The sequence below is a fragment of the Indicator indicator genome, chromosome 26 (genome assembly GCF_027791375.1).
Source record: "Indicator indicator isolate 239-I01 chromosome 26, UM_Iind_1.1, whole genome shotgun sequence".
Lineage (NCBI taxonomy): Eukaryota > Metazoa > Chordata > Aves > Piciformes > Indicatoridae > Indicator > Indicator indicator.
The window spans coordinates 10147636-10162502 of NC_072035.1; the positions used below are offsets into that span (position 1 = coordinate 10147636).

A 14867-nucleotide genomic window follows, 5' to 3' on the forward strand; every position below is an offset into this window, starting at 1 on the left:
CATCATCTGCAGACTTGCTGAGAGTGCCTTCAGTCTTGCTGTCAGTGCCACTGATGAAGCTCTTGGACAGCTGAGCACAACATTTGCTGCACACCCTTGAAGATCCTGAGCTCTGGGGTTCCAGTATTGACAGACAGCTCACAAAGCCCTGCCTGGCCTAATTGTCCATCCTGGGGAAATGCAGGGACCACAAACTCAAAGGCTAATGCAGGAAGCAGATGTGGCAGCAGTGCTAAGGCAAAGGAAGGCTTTCAGAACCCCAAAAGTCAGATTAGACATCCAAATGGACTCAGTTTCATGCCACCTACAAACCCTCACCAGCTGTCCCTCTGCAGTCACTAGAGGCTTGATTTAACAATCAAAGAAGAACAGACAGGCAGCAAGGATGGGGTTCTGCAGCAAGGATGGGGTTCTGCAGCAAGGATGGGGTTCTGCAGCATGGATGGGGTTCTGCAGCAAGGATGGGGTTCTGCAGCATGGATGGGGTTCTGCAGCATGGATGGGGTTCTGCAGCAAGGATGGGGTTCTGCAGCAAGGATGGGGTTCTGCAGCAGCCCACTCAGTGATGCTCTGGGAAGCCAGGAGCCTGCCCAGCCCCTTGCCCATGGCTGCTGAGGTCCATTACATGCACATCAGCAGGAGCCTCAATTAAATGCCTGCAAATGGAGTAACTATGACAGATGAGGCTGCTGCTTACTCCTGACATGCCAGGGTTCTCCAGCCAGCTGCTCTCCTCTGCAGGATCTGACTGCTGCTGATTTGGTAGCTGGACTAATGAGTGACCCAACATTCCCAGAGCACAGGGCAGGTAATCTCCAGGCATCATCCCAGATGCTCAAGGGGACAGCAAAGAGAACAGACACCCTCAAGAGAAGGCTGCAGGGAGATCTCATAGCAGCCTTCCTGTACCTAGAGGGGGCTACAAGAAAGCTGGGGAGGGACTTTTTACAAAGGTTTGCTTGTAGTGACAGGATGAGGGGCAATGGCTTTGAGCTAGAAGAGGGCAGATTTAGACTGGAGATTAGGAAAGCATTCTTTAGAATGAAGGTGGTGAGGCACTGGAATAGGCTGCCCAGGAAGGTCATGGATGCCCCCTCCCTGGAGGTGTTCTAAGGCCAGGTTGGACAAGGGCCTTGAGCAGCCTGGTCCAGTGGAAGGTGTCCCTGCCAATGGCAAGGGGGTTGGAACTAGGTGATCTTGAAGGTCCTTTCCAACCCAAACCATTCTGGGATCCTGTGATTCTCCATCCCCAGGCATTTCTCTCCCTTGGGAGCCCTGGGTGTGTGACACTGACATGCTACCAGCCTGGGAGTCCACAAAAGCAGAACAAGATCCCTTCTCCCCACTACAGCCCTTCCCTGCTGATCCCCACCAAAGCAGGGATCATCATCCTGGCTTGCCCTCGTACCAAGCACACAGCTATGGAGGGCAGCACCCCTGACAAAGCCACAGCTCCACCCCAGGAGGAGCCATGAGCCAGCATGGCCATGGAGTGGAACACTCAGCAAACACCAAGTGAATTCCACAGAACCCTTACCTCTCGCCTGCAGCCATTCGCCACGCCTGGAAGCAGTGACAGTCTTGGAATTTCTTCCAAACTAGATAGCTATCTGAGGAGGGGGAGGCACCTCACTGCTCTGCCAGCAAAAGCAGCAGATACGCCAACATGTTCAGGAGCTGAGCTGCATCCAGCTGCCAGCAGCGGGGGCTGGGGCTTGGCTCACCTGGCAGCGGCTGCTCGTTAGCTCCGAACAGCACAGATGTTCTGCAGAGGAGCAAAAGGCAGGTGAAGAAGGCACAGCAAGAAGAGGCAGAGACCTGGAGCTCAGCCTCAGGGAGATGCAAGAGGTGGTGGCACACAGAGGAATGCAGAGGTGAGGTTCCAGGAGTAGAAAGCAGGTAGCAAGTTGGCCAGGAGGTAAGAAATGTTAACCACAGCTTCACCGGGAAGGCTTCCTCACTGCTGCCGCAGCAGGAGGGTTCAGCCAAACCAACCCAGCTGACAGCAAGGCACAGCTCCATCTGTGTGCCCCAGCCACACTGGTTTCATTCCCTCACACAGATGTTCCAGGCCCCTCAGCATCTTTATAGCCTCCACTGGTCCCTCTCCAGCAGCTCCCTGCCTCTCTTGAACTGGGGAGCCCAAAACTGGACCCAGTGCTCACTCCAGATGAATCCTCCCGAGGTCCAAGTAGAGAGGAAGGAGAACCTCCCGTGACCTGCTGGCCACACTCTGCTTAATGCACCCCAGGAGACCATTTGCCTCCTTGGTTAGGAGGGCACATTACTTCTGAGGGCTCATGGGCAGCTTCTTACCCACCAGCACTCCCAGGTCCTTCTCCACAGAGCTGCAGGTCAGCCTCTCCCATTGCCCAGCCTCACCCAGGGCAGTCCTGGCTGAGCAGACACCCTCCCATGCAGGTCACACTCAGACTGCAGTGCTGGAACTCAGCCTGCAGCCAGGACATGCTGGCCTCCAGCACCCAGCCTGGGCTCACTCACAGCCCCCTGAGCACCCCCCAGCACCACTGCCTCTCCAGCACCCCTGTGCTGGCTGCAGTTGTCACGGGGACTGAACATTGTCCCCTCTCCTGGTCCCTTCAAGGAGAGCTGTCCCCTTTTCAGCAGCCACTCAAAGCCCTCCAGAGCACAGAGCTGTCTCCAGGCTACCTGCTCTCAGACTGCCTCTCCTCTGGCCACATCCTGCAGCCAGGGCTCTGGCAGGCAGCAGGAGGACATCCTGGTCCCTCAGGCCAAAGCAGGCAGGGCAGGGACATCTGCCTGGTGAGGAAGCACCTCCAGCTGGCTCCACAACAGCCCTGGCTCCAGCTGTCAAAAGTTGAACATCACCAAGGACAAGAAAAATAAAGGCAAGAGCAATGAGAATCTACTAATTGCCAGGTGGAAACAAGGTATGGGGTTAAATGAAGTCCAAGAAGGGAAGAACTGGAGGGCATCTAAGACCAGAAGAGGATCTCTAAGCATAGAGAGCCACAGCACAGTGCCCATGGCCTATAGAGCCACCACTGCTTCCAGCCTCACCACAACTAATGGCACTGGCATCTCCTTGGGCACTCACAGGGACCCCAACAGTGCCAGCCTCATGCTTCCCACCTGCAGAAAGAGCCACCTTCAGCCAAGGCTGTCCCACCATCAGATCAGCAAGGAGAAGTACCACCCCCAAGTCTGACAAGCTGTTGCCTTGGCTTCCCACATGGTGGTGGGACACCCACTGAGCTCCAACAGCTGTCAGCAGCCTAGCAGGGGGCGAGCTGAGAACCTTTCAAGGTAAAAGAGCTCTTTCTGTACACTGCTCCTCCAACACCTCCACCCTGCAGCCTCTTTTAGCCCTCCCTGTCCTAGATTAGAAGCTCTGGAGACATCAAGTGTGCAGAGTTTTGACTGCTGAGTGATGTCTCTTGCAAATTCATCCCCAGAAAGCCTGCCTGAGGGAAGAGAGATCTTTGCTGCAGCAAAAAGAGCTTCCCACTCTGATCCCACTGCTCCTCTGGCATCTGGAAAGGAGCAGGGGTTGTTCTCACCCCCGGACTGATGCTGGACCAATGGGCCAAGGCCAAAGGGATGAGGTTTACTAAGGCCAAGTGCTGGGTCTTGCACTTGGGTCACCAACCCCATGAACACTCCAGGACTGGGGAAGTATGACTGGAAAATGCCTGGTAGAAGAGGACCTCAGGCTGCTGGTTCACAGCATCTAAGAACGAGCCAGCATGGGCCAAGGTGGCCAAGAAGGCACACAGCATGCTGGCTTGGATCAAGAGTGTGGCCAGCAGGACTCAAGCAGGGATTGTCCCCCTGCACTGGGCACTGCTGAGGCCACACCTCAAATCCTGAGCTCAGTTTTGGGCACTGCACTCCAAGAAGGACATTGAGGTCATGGAGCAGGTCTAGAGATGGGCAACAAAGGGTCTGGAGAACAGGTCTGGTGAGGAGCAGCTGAGGGAACTGGGGTTGTTCAGCCTGGAGAAAAGGAGGCTGAGGGGAGACCTTCTGGCTGTCTACAACTCCCTGAAAGGAGGTCAGAGCCAGGTGGGGGTTGGTCTCTTCTCCCAAGGAACAAGTGATAGGACAAAAAGGAAGCAGCCTCAAGTTGCCCTCGAACATGAGGAACAATTTCTTCCCCTTGCCAAGGCCTGTCCCAGGCTGCCCAGGGCAGTGGTGGAATCCCCATGCCTGGAGGGGTTTCAAAGCCATGGAGATGTGGTGCTGAGGACCATAGTTTAGTGGTTACCTGGCAGTGCTGGGTTCATGGTTGGACTTGAGAGGAGACTGTGGGAGGCAATTTCCCTTCTGCTCTCAACATGCAAATCACCACTGCAGCAGCTCAAGGGTTTAATATATCTCCAGACTGCCTGGTGTGGAGTCACATCAGTCAAGTATATGTGGCAGTTAGTCCAGAATGACTCTTTAGAGTCAGCATTTCCACCTCAGCTTCAAGGACAGCCTGAAGATGAGTGTGCAGTCACCTGCCTCACCCCTCTCAGGCAGGACTCCCACTGAGTTTGGGTCAGTGAGTAGATGGCCAAGAGACTCAGACAGAAACAGATTAAGGTCCCCAAGAAACATCCTCTTCAGCCTTGAGGTTATGCACAACTGAAGCTTTCCACAGCCTTCAACTTCCCTAAAGCTGATGCTTCTCACTCCAGGGCAGGACAGCCAGCAAGAAGAGGAACTGCCACAAGAAACATTCTTCTCACAGAGCGTGTTGGGTTTTTCCATGATCTTTTGGGTTTGCTCCCTGTTCTTCACAGCTCCCAGCACCACAGCTGGAAACCCTTCACAAGTATTGGAGGAGGGAGGAGTTCCAAGTGCTGACATAGAATCATAGAATTGTTTCCATGGCCCTTCAAGCATGTCCTGAAGTGCCATGTCCACCTCTGTCCCTGCCTGGGGGGCAGCATCAGCCCAGCAGCACTTTGTTGCTCCCTTGAGATGGTTATTTCTGTGCCCCACAGCCTTCCAGACCTTCAGACCAGCAGTGGTGTGTGACTGATTGGCAAGCTGGGCTGACCACAAGTGCAATCATGAAAAAGCTTCTCCTCCATACAGATGGGACTCCTCATTCCCTTCTTTCCCTCTGAACTGCACTCCTCACTAAATGAAGAGCTGCAGAGTGGTTTTGCTGGGGTCCTGCTGGTTGAAACAAGCTTGCTGGTGTGATGGTAGAGAGGCTCTGACTGAAATGCTGTTGTGCTCAGCTGCAGCATTGTTCTGCAAGTTCTCCTTTTGTCCATTTATTCCCAGCACTGCAAACCAATCTGTCTGAGAAGCTCATTCCTCATTATTTGTCTGGAGAGCCAAGCAGCCCTCTGTTCCTGCACCCACCCTGAGCTTTTTCAGCTCTCTCTTCACAGTCTTCTGATTGTGCTCTTCAGTGCTGGCATGAGAGCATTAAATTGTTCACTTATCCTTGAACCCCCTCACTCAGAGCCTGTGCTTTGCAGCTAGAAGCAATCACCACAGCATGATCCACCTCCTGCTTTTTGCTTACCCTCCTGTTTCCTCTTTAATTAACAGTCCCTTTGGTCTTGCACTGGGATCCAGGACGTGGTTTCCATCTGCCTTGCAAACACCCACGTCAGTTTTTCACAGCAACCTTGCTGTGACCTGGGTGACAGCTTTACCACCAGGCATTTGATCTCTTACTTGCCCATCTGTTCATTGATTAAAATCTCACACTTCCATCTGCAGTTGTGTGGCTGCACCCCGTAGCTCCTCCCCACAAGACTTCCCGACAGAGAAGGAGCCAAGAGATGCTCCTCAAGCAGATCATTGCCTCTGTTTAACCAAACAACTCAAGGGCAACCAGTCACCAGCAGGTCCCTGTGACACTGCCCAAGAGTGCAGGAAATAAGAAATGAAATCTGAGCTGGAGGGGGACAAAAAGAGACACCAGCACTCCCAGTACAGCAATACTCACAGGGATGCTGGGCCAGCAATGCTCCACCTCCAGCACGGCCAGAGTGGGGGCTGGAAGTGGTGGGCAGACAAGTCCTCTCCCTTTTGTAAATATCCTTTCATTTGAACATCTGGCCCAGGAAAACCAGGAGCAAACCAACATTAATGTTTCTGACTTATCTCCAAGTTTATGGCAGGTGAGATGATCACAAGGCTCAGCCTAACAGCCACCAGCAGGCACAGCATGGCACAAGCTTCAGAGAAAAATCAAGCTCTGTGCCACCAGCCACTGTCACACCTCACCACCAGCAGACCACTCACGCCTCCTTAGCACACAGAAAGGTGATTTCTATCCTGGTGCAAACAGTTCCAAACAGGAGCCAGAGCCTTACTCAACCTTAAAACGTGCTTTTCCTGATGACTGCCTTTAAAGGCAGGAGGCAAAAGGTCTGGGAGAGAGACTGCAGCACAGTGGGAGGTTTCTACCAAGCAGTGAAATGAGTCAGTGCCACCTACTGTCTGTTTCCACCCTCACCAATCTGGCCCCAGATATTAAGCACACTCAGCCTCTTGTCCCATGCCACAATCTTAAGGGGGGGGGGGGGGGGGTACAAGAAAGTTGGGGAGGGAGTTTTGTTACAAGGGCTTGTAGTGACAGGATGAGAGGGAACAGCTTTGAGCTGGAAGAGGGGGGATTGAGACTGGAGATTAGGAAGACATTTTTTACAGTGAAGGTGGGGAGACACTGGAACAGGTTACCCAGGGAGGTTGTGGGTGACCCCCTCCCTGGAGGTATTCAAGACCAGGTTGGATGGGTCCTAGAGCAAGCTGATCTAGTGGAAGGTGTCCCTGCCCATAGTGGGGAGGTTGGAACTAGGTGATCTTGAAGGTCCCTTCCAACCCAACCCTTCCGTGATTAATGCTTCCTGAGTCCTTCTGCTTCTGCACTGCCATAACCAATGGCACTGTTTCAAACACAAATTCCTCCTCAGGGCTAAGAGTCCAGCTCAGAGACCTTCAGCACAACCATGGCTCCAGACACATCAGTGTCCACCCACCCCAAGAGCTGCCAGAGAGACCTGGCAACCAAACCAGGGCTGCAACGTTTCACAGCCCTCCTCTCCTACCATCTACACTGGGCTCTCCCACCACTACCCAACGACATTATCAATAATTGTGATGTACAACGTTCTGGCAACAGCAGCCCTCAATCTGGCCTGGGTCCACGTGAGGAAGAGCTGTAGAAACGCCAAGTATCTGCTGCCACCCCCGAGGGACCGCGTGGCACCGTCACTTCCCAGCACAGCACTCACAAAGATGTGCTGCTCCAAGGCTGCCACGAGGAGAGGCCAGGCACTCCTGGCTGTTGGGGCTGTTCTCCTCCCTGGGATCAGATTTAATTGGTGAACAGATCCTAAAAGTGTTTCTCACCCTTTTTAAAAAGGAAAAAAAATGTATCATCTCTCTATAATTAATCCATAATTAGGCTTGGGTGCAACACAGGCTTCTGTCGAAGCTGCCTCTTGAAGGGCAGAGGGATTTGCTCATCCTTCAAACACTAATTTGTCCCCCAAACTTCTCTTTCAGCACTAACAGGCTCTGGCAGGCTCCAAGTGGCTGGAGGACATAGCAATTTTGTGCTGCAGGGATCGCCCTGGGCTCCCTTTGCTGCTGAGTGGTCTCGAAGCTGAGGTGCTGTCATTCTCTTTTTAGGGATGATGGCTGAGCTCATCAAGATGCTTTTGTCAGTCCTGGGGAAATTGATGAACATCTAGGAGAATGGTTGTTGCCTTTAGGACAAGAAGAAACAGCCTCAAGTTGCACCAGGGGAGGTTGAGGTTGGACATGAGGAACAATTTCTTCCCCTTGTCAAGGCCTGTCCCAGGGCAGTGGTGGAGTCCCCATCCCTGGAGGGGTCTCAAAGCCATGGAGATGTAGTTCTGAAGGACACAGTTTAGTGGTGACCTGACAGTGCTGGCTCAACAGCTAGACTCAATGATCTTAAAGGTTTCTTCTAAAATAATTCTGTGACTCTATTCTATGATTCTTCCTCACTGAAAAAAAAAAAAAAAAAAAAAAAAAGAGGAAACCTCCAGGCAGCAGAACATCATTTGCAGAGGAAGCAGAACAGCATGGAGCAGCACACAGCTAACCTGGATCAGGATGCTGTGCACAGACAGCAGCCATGCTATGGGACAGCACATTCCACACTTTGCTCTTATTTAAGTCCTGACAGTGTGACATTTGATTAGTCAGGCACCAAGGTGCCTTGTCCTTGCTGTTGGAAGCCTACCCTGCAAAGAGGACACCGAACCAGCAGCTCCTCTGAAAGACTTTTGGTGTCAAGAAAGAAAGAAACCCTTGGTGCATTCCCAGCAGGCATGAGGCAAACACAAGGCAGTGAGGAACAGAAGCTGAGGAGAACACTGTGCTCAAAACATCTCAGACCCAGCTCCTTTCTGAGGCTTCCAAATGGACAGAGGCAGACACATGGACAGGCGTTAGGGCACGTGTTGAGCCAAATTTCCTCTTCCCAACTGCCTTTTCTTGAGCTTTGTGTCTAAGAAAGGTTGTTCATTTTACTAAAATCATTAAAATTTGCTCCTTTTCCTCCTCTAGGCGTATCATGCAGGAGAGCTCCAAACTTTCACAACATAAGAGCTGTATTTACCCTGCCTGCTTCTTATCTGCTGTTGTCAGCTACAAAGAAGAAAAATAGCCTAAATTGCCACCATTTATTTCTGACAAAGCAGGTTATTTTTCCCTGCCAGGGATGATTTGCTGTGTAAGCATCTGTTAAAAAACTGTATCATCTTGCTTGATTCTGGAAGCTGAGGGAGTTACCTGCAACTCCTTAAAATCTTCTCTTCTCCTTCAGGCTTTTGTTAAATTTCTCCTCTCTTCTTCCTTTAACAAAAGGAAGAGAGAGGCACAGAACTGCTGCAAAACACCCCAACTCAAGAAGGACCTGGACCTGCTAGAGAGTGTCCAGAGGAGGCCACAAACATGATCAGAGGGATGAAGCACCTTTCCCATGGGGACAAGCTAGGAGAGAGAGTTGGAATTGTTCAGCCTGGTGAAGAGAAGGCTCCAGGGAGACCTTGGAGCAGCATTTCAGTATATAAAGGGACCTACAGGAAGGTTGGAGAGGGATAGTCTTAAAACCATCACACTGTGGGGATAGGACAAGGGGCAATGGTTTGAAACTGCAACAGGAGAGATCCAAGTTGGACATTAGGAGAAAGTTTTTCACAATGAGGGCAGTGAAACTCTGGAACAGGTTGCCCAGAGATGTGGTGGAGGCCCCATCCCTGGAAACATTCAAGATCAAACTTGATGGGGCCCTGAGCAACCTGATCTAGTTGGGGATGGCCCTGTTGACTGCAGGGAACTTGGAGATGACCTTTGAAGATCCCTTGGCAGCCTGATATATTCTGTGGTATGGTGATTACTGAGATATTCAACTCCCTTAAAGAAAAAAAAAAAAAACAAACAACAACTCCTTTCCCAAAAGGGGCTATAGATAGATAGCAAGAACACCTGTATCAGATAGCAAAAATTGTTTTACCGTGGAAGTAAACAAACTGTGAACACAGAGGGTGGCTTGCCCTGCTCCCCATACACCTTCGCTGTGCTAGTGGAAGCTCCCGGCCATTCCCAGCCCCTCCACAGAGAAGGTCGCATTGGCTGGGCACCTGTCATCACCCGGCCCCCGCCCTTGAAGCTGCCCAGCGGGGACCGCAGGGTCCTATGCTGGGCTCAGGAGAGCTGCAAGCATCGTCTCTCGCCCAGACCGCGGCCGTCGCGTAGCAACTCGGGGCAACCCCCCACCCCGCCCTTAAACAGCAAATGTGCCCGCCCCTCCCCAACTTCCCTTCTCATTGGCTGTTCTTCCTATGATTGGCGTGTGTGCTCACCAGTTGCCACCCTCCACGAGCCTCTCCCACGCCGGGGGCGTGACATTACCCGGAAGACGCCACAGGAAAGCGAGAGCAGGAAGAGCGGGGCGGGACATAAAGGAGACGGATCCGCTGCAAGCGCCAATAGAAAAGGAAAAGGAGGAAGGTTCAGCCAATGACAGGGTGCGGAGGGCGAGACTGCACAGGGCGGGGTTACTGTAGCCGGCAGCCGGCGGCTGAGAGAGGCGGCAAAGGTGATAGGGGGAGCCTGGGCAGGGGAAGGACCTGAGGGGTGGCTGCAGGGGCCCGAGCCGAGGCGGGCTTGGTGGCGAGGAAGGGGCCGGAGGCTGTAGGAGCCAGGGCCGAGGCGGGCCCCGTGGCGAGGAGGGTGCCTGGGGCTGCGTGGGCGCTGAACGAGGCGGGCCCGCTAGCGAAGGGGGGTGCTGTGGGCTGTTGAGGCCTGGGCCGAGGCAGGCCCGGTGGCGAGGAAGGGACCAGCGTGAGGGGAGCCGGAGAGAGAGGGTCTCCAGGGCGTGGAGGAGGACGAGGGAGCCCGGACGAGCAGAGGGTGAGGGGGGCCAGGCTGGGGAAGGAGATCTGGGAATGGAACAGTGCTGGCGGGGGAGCAGTGGATGAAGGGTAACGGGGGACGTGGGGGAACACGTGGGGAGGGGTTTGAAGGCCTCTGGCTACGGGGGCACCAGGGTTGGGAGCACAGAGGAGGAGGTTGCTGTGCCATACCTGTACGGGACAGAACTCTCGTTTCTCCAGTCTGGTTCCCATGTGGCATCAACGTTTCCTCACACTGCTGCTGTCACTTTAACGTACAGCCGATCCGTATGGATTTGTTATGTTGAACACTGCACACACCCTGCCCCGATGTGCTTCGAGGTGGCAGGGAAAGGTGTGTGCTTGGGGTGACCCCTAATAGCTGTGATGGAAGTCCATGTCCCAGCCCCATGAGAGGGAGCTCTGGCTGAAGCCGTTTCTGTTCCCAGGTTGCAGCAGCAGGAAAGGAGATGTTCCTGGTCTCTGTGCTGGAAGCAGGATGAACCTAGTGTCCATGGCGACAGATCCTGAGCTGAAATGGATGACCCTGTGGGTCCGTGTGAGATGGGCAGCCGTGCTGATGCTCCTCCTGAGCTCAGTGGTGATGCTGCTGCTCCCACTGGCTGTGGTGGAAGACCAGTGCCAGACAGTGCTCAAAGGACTCTCCTTCCTGAAGGGTAAACTGGGTACAGGCTCCTCGGGTGTCACCAAATACACAGGACAAACAACCGGGCTGAGCGTCACCTCCAGTGGGCTGGAGCTGCTGGTGCTGAAAGGCAAAGCTACCCCAGGTGAGTGTCCCTGGGTGGGTGCAGGGAAACAGCTGAGCTGCAGTGTAGTAACAACCTGCATCTGGAGATCTCCTCTACCCTGTAATGGTGACAAACTCTTGCTGCCCAACTGCCACTTAGGTGACCCAGAGGTCAGACCTGTCATGGCCAGTGGCCCAACCACATTCCATTGCCCTGTGCTGCAGAAGGGCCAGGTGCTGGCGTTCCCTCAGTGCTGCCTTGGCTCTCACAAGGTTTTCCTCGTGCTTTGGTACCAATAAGTTCTGTTGAAGGAACTGGGAGCCGTGCTTTAGTATGCAGCAACATAGCCAAGTACAAGGATCTATACCTGGATAAGGGCAGCCCCCGGTGTCAATCCAGACTCAGAGAGGATGAAGGGCTGGAGAGCAGCCATGTGGAGAAGGACTTGGTGATGAAAAGCTGGACATGAGCCAGCACCATGCACTCCCAAGCCCAGAGCCAGCCCTGTCCTGAGCTGATCCCAGGCAGTATGGGCAGCAGGTGCAGGGAGGGGATTCTGCCCCTCTGGGCTGCTCTGCTGAGACCCAACCTGCAGTGCTACAGGCAGCTCTGGAGTCCTCAGCATAGCAGAGACATGGACCTGTTGGAGTGGGGCCAGAGGAGGCCACAGCAGTGATGGGAGGGCTGGAAGCCTTCTGCTGTGAGGCCAGGCTGAGAGAGTTGGGGTTGTTCAGCCTAGAGAAGAGAAGGCTCCAGAGAGACCTTCTGGTGGCCTTTCAGTGCTTAAAGAGGCCAATCAGAAAGCTGGGGACAGACATTTGAGCAGGACCTGTTGGGACAGGACAAGGGGTGATGGTCTGAAACTGAAAGAGGGAGATGCAGAGTGGAGAGAAGAAATAAATATTTGACAGTGAGGGTGGTGAGACCCAGGTTGCCCAGAGAGAGGGGAGATACCCAGTCTGAGTCAGGTTGTTTGGGGCTCTGAGCACCTATTCTAGTTGCAGATGTCCCTGCTGACTGCAGGGAGGTTGGACTAGGTGACCTTTAAAGATCCCTTCCCACCCAAACCAATCTATGATCAATCCCAAAATCCTGGCTGTCACAGAACAGCCTTTCTGGCAAGAACAGGCTGTGGTCAGTGCCTTTATCAGCCAGGACATTAATCTGAAAAACACTCCAAGGAGTCCCGACAATTCCAGCCCTATGGAATTCCAACCTATTCACTTGATTAAAGCTGCCATTACTGGGAATATGTTTGATAATTCAGTGAAGAACCAGAAGTGCTGCAGGCTGTGCTACAGCAAGAGAACCAGAGTTTCTGCCAGAAGAATCCTCTGTTCCCACCCTCCATACAAAGCAGCCTGGTGGCCAAAGTGACCTTGGCTGGGATGGCTTCATGCCCATGGCCAGCTTGACCCATGCTGCTCAGATCCTGCCTCACCACACTTCCTGCCAGGAGCAGCTCCAGTCCCTGTCAACGTGGCATAACCCTCAGTGCTTGGAGCCCAGCAGAGGCTGGAGTAGAAGTTCTTACAGGCTGGATTTGTTTCAGTTTTGTATTGGGTGAACTGTGGAGATTTTCAGTAAACCTCACTGCTCTTACCACAGAATGGTTTGGGTTGGAAGATCATTGAGCTCCAACCCTGCTGCCATGGCCAGGGACACCTCCCACTAAACCAGGTTGCTCAAGGCCCCATCCAGCCTGGCCTTCAACACTTCCAGGGAGGGGGTATCCACAACCTCTCTGGGCAACCTGTTCCAGGGTCTCACCAGCCTCACTGGAAAGAATTTCTTCCTTATTTCCAGTCTATATGTCCCCTCTTCCAGCTCAAAGCCATCACCCCTCATCTTGTACTACAAGCCCTTGAAAGAGTCCTTTCCCAGCTCTCCCACAGCCCTCTTCAGATACTGGAAGGCTGCTCTAAGGTCCTCCCCTGAGCCTACTCTTCTCCAAGCTAAACAGCCCCAACTCTCTCAGCCTGTCCACACAGGGAAGGGCTCTTCAGCCCTCTGATCACCTTCATGGCCTACTCTGGACCCTCTTCAACAGTTTAATGTCCTTCTTGTGTTGGGCACCCCCAAACTGGACACAGTACTCTAAGTGGGGCCTCACAAGAGCAGAACTGAGAGGGAGAATCATCTCCCTCAGCCTGCTAGTCACACTTCTTTCAGTACAGCCCAGGCTATGATCAAACATCATGATGGTGGCTTGGGCTCACCTCTCAAGCCAATCCAGGTCCCTCTGGATGGCATCCCTTCCCTCCAGCACATCAAGCAGGCCACAGAGCTTGGTGTCACGCAGAAACGTGCCGAGGTTAACTATTGCCTCTGCATTTCAGAAGTGAAGTTGGAAGCCAGAGCAGCTCTGAACCAAGCCCTGGAAATGAAGCGCCAAGGGAAGCGAGAGAAGGCTCACAAGCTCTTTGTGTACGCCCTCAAAATGGACCCCAACTACGTGGATGCCCTGAACGAGTTCGGTATCTTTTCCGAGGAGGAGAAGGACATCCTGCAAGCTGACTACCTGTACTCCAAAGCACTAACCATCTCGCCCTGCCACGAGAAGGCTCTCATCAACCGGGACCGGACGTTGCCGTTGGTGGAGGAGATCGATCAGAGGTACTTCAGCATCATCGACAGCAAGGTGAAAAAAGTGATGGCCATCCCCAAAGGCAACTCGGCCCTGCGCCGGGTGATGGAGGAGTCCTACTACCACCACATCTACCACACGGTGGCCATTGAAGGCAACACCCTGACGCTGTCGGAGATCAGACACATCATCGAGACCAGGTACGCCGTGCCTGGGAAGAGCCTGGTGGAGCAGAACGAGGTCATCGGCATGCATGCGGCCCTGAAGTACATCAACACCACCCTGGTGTCGCGCATCGGCTCCGTCACCGCCGCCGACATCCTGGAGATCCACCGCAGGGTGCTGGGCTATGCCGACCCGCTGGAGGCAGGCAGGTTCAGGGCCACTCAGGTGTTCGTAGGCCATCACATCCCGCCGCACCCCCAGGACGTGGAGAAGCAGATGCAGGAGTTCGTGCAGTGGATCAACTCGGAAGACGCCATGAGCTTGCACCCCGTGGAGTTCGCCGCCTTGGCCCACTACAAGCTGGTTTACATCCATCCCTTTGTGGATGGCAACGGGAGGACCTCACGCCTCCTGATGAACCTCATCCTGATGCAGGCTGGTTACCCACCCATCACCATCCGCAAGGAGCAGCGGGCCGAGTACTACCACGTCTTGGAGGTGGCCAACGAGGGCGACGTGAGGCCTTTCATACGTTTCATTGCCAAGTGTACAGAGACGACCCTGGACATGCTGCTCATTGCCACCACCGAGTACTCTGTGGGCTTACCTGAAGCAGATGGCAGTGCTGCTGGGTGCAAACAAACCATCCCTGTCAAGACTTGAGGGTTGGGGAGGGTCAGGAGCCAAGGAACACGCGGGAGAACGCAGCGCCGAGCTGCTCAGTATTCCTGCAGGGAAAGAACTCGACAGGAAGTGTCACTGGTTAGCATTTCATTTATTTAAAGTCTTTTCATTTGATTAAATTAATGTAATTTATTTATATACCTTATGCCAAGCTGGAACGTGAACTGTTGATGTTGACTGTGCACTATGAATTTTCTTGTGCTACTGGAAGGAGGCAGGGAGAAGTGGCAGAGAGGCTCAACGACCTGAAGCAGAACTTCATTTCTCCTTAAAATTAAGCTTGGAGAAGCTGCTTCAAATCACAAGCCTTCACCT

The 14867-nt window shown here is 53.5% G+C and overlaps 1 protein-coding gene across 1 annotated transcript; it reads left to right on the top strand.

Annotated features, from left to right (window-relative positions):
* Positions 1-10628: 10628 nt before the first annotated feature.
* On the top strand, positions 10629-14531 carry FICD (FIC domain protein adenylyltransferase). The gene is made up of 3 exons (XM_054392869.1): positions 10629-10651; positions 10690-11155; positions 13456-14531. Exons 2-3 carry the CDS (start codon positions 10762-10764, stop codon positions 14529-14531), a joined length of 1470 nt encoding a protein of 489 aa, XP_054248844.1. The 5' UTR covers positions 10629-10651; positions 10690-10761.
* Positions 14532-14867: the final 336 nt, after the last annotated feature.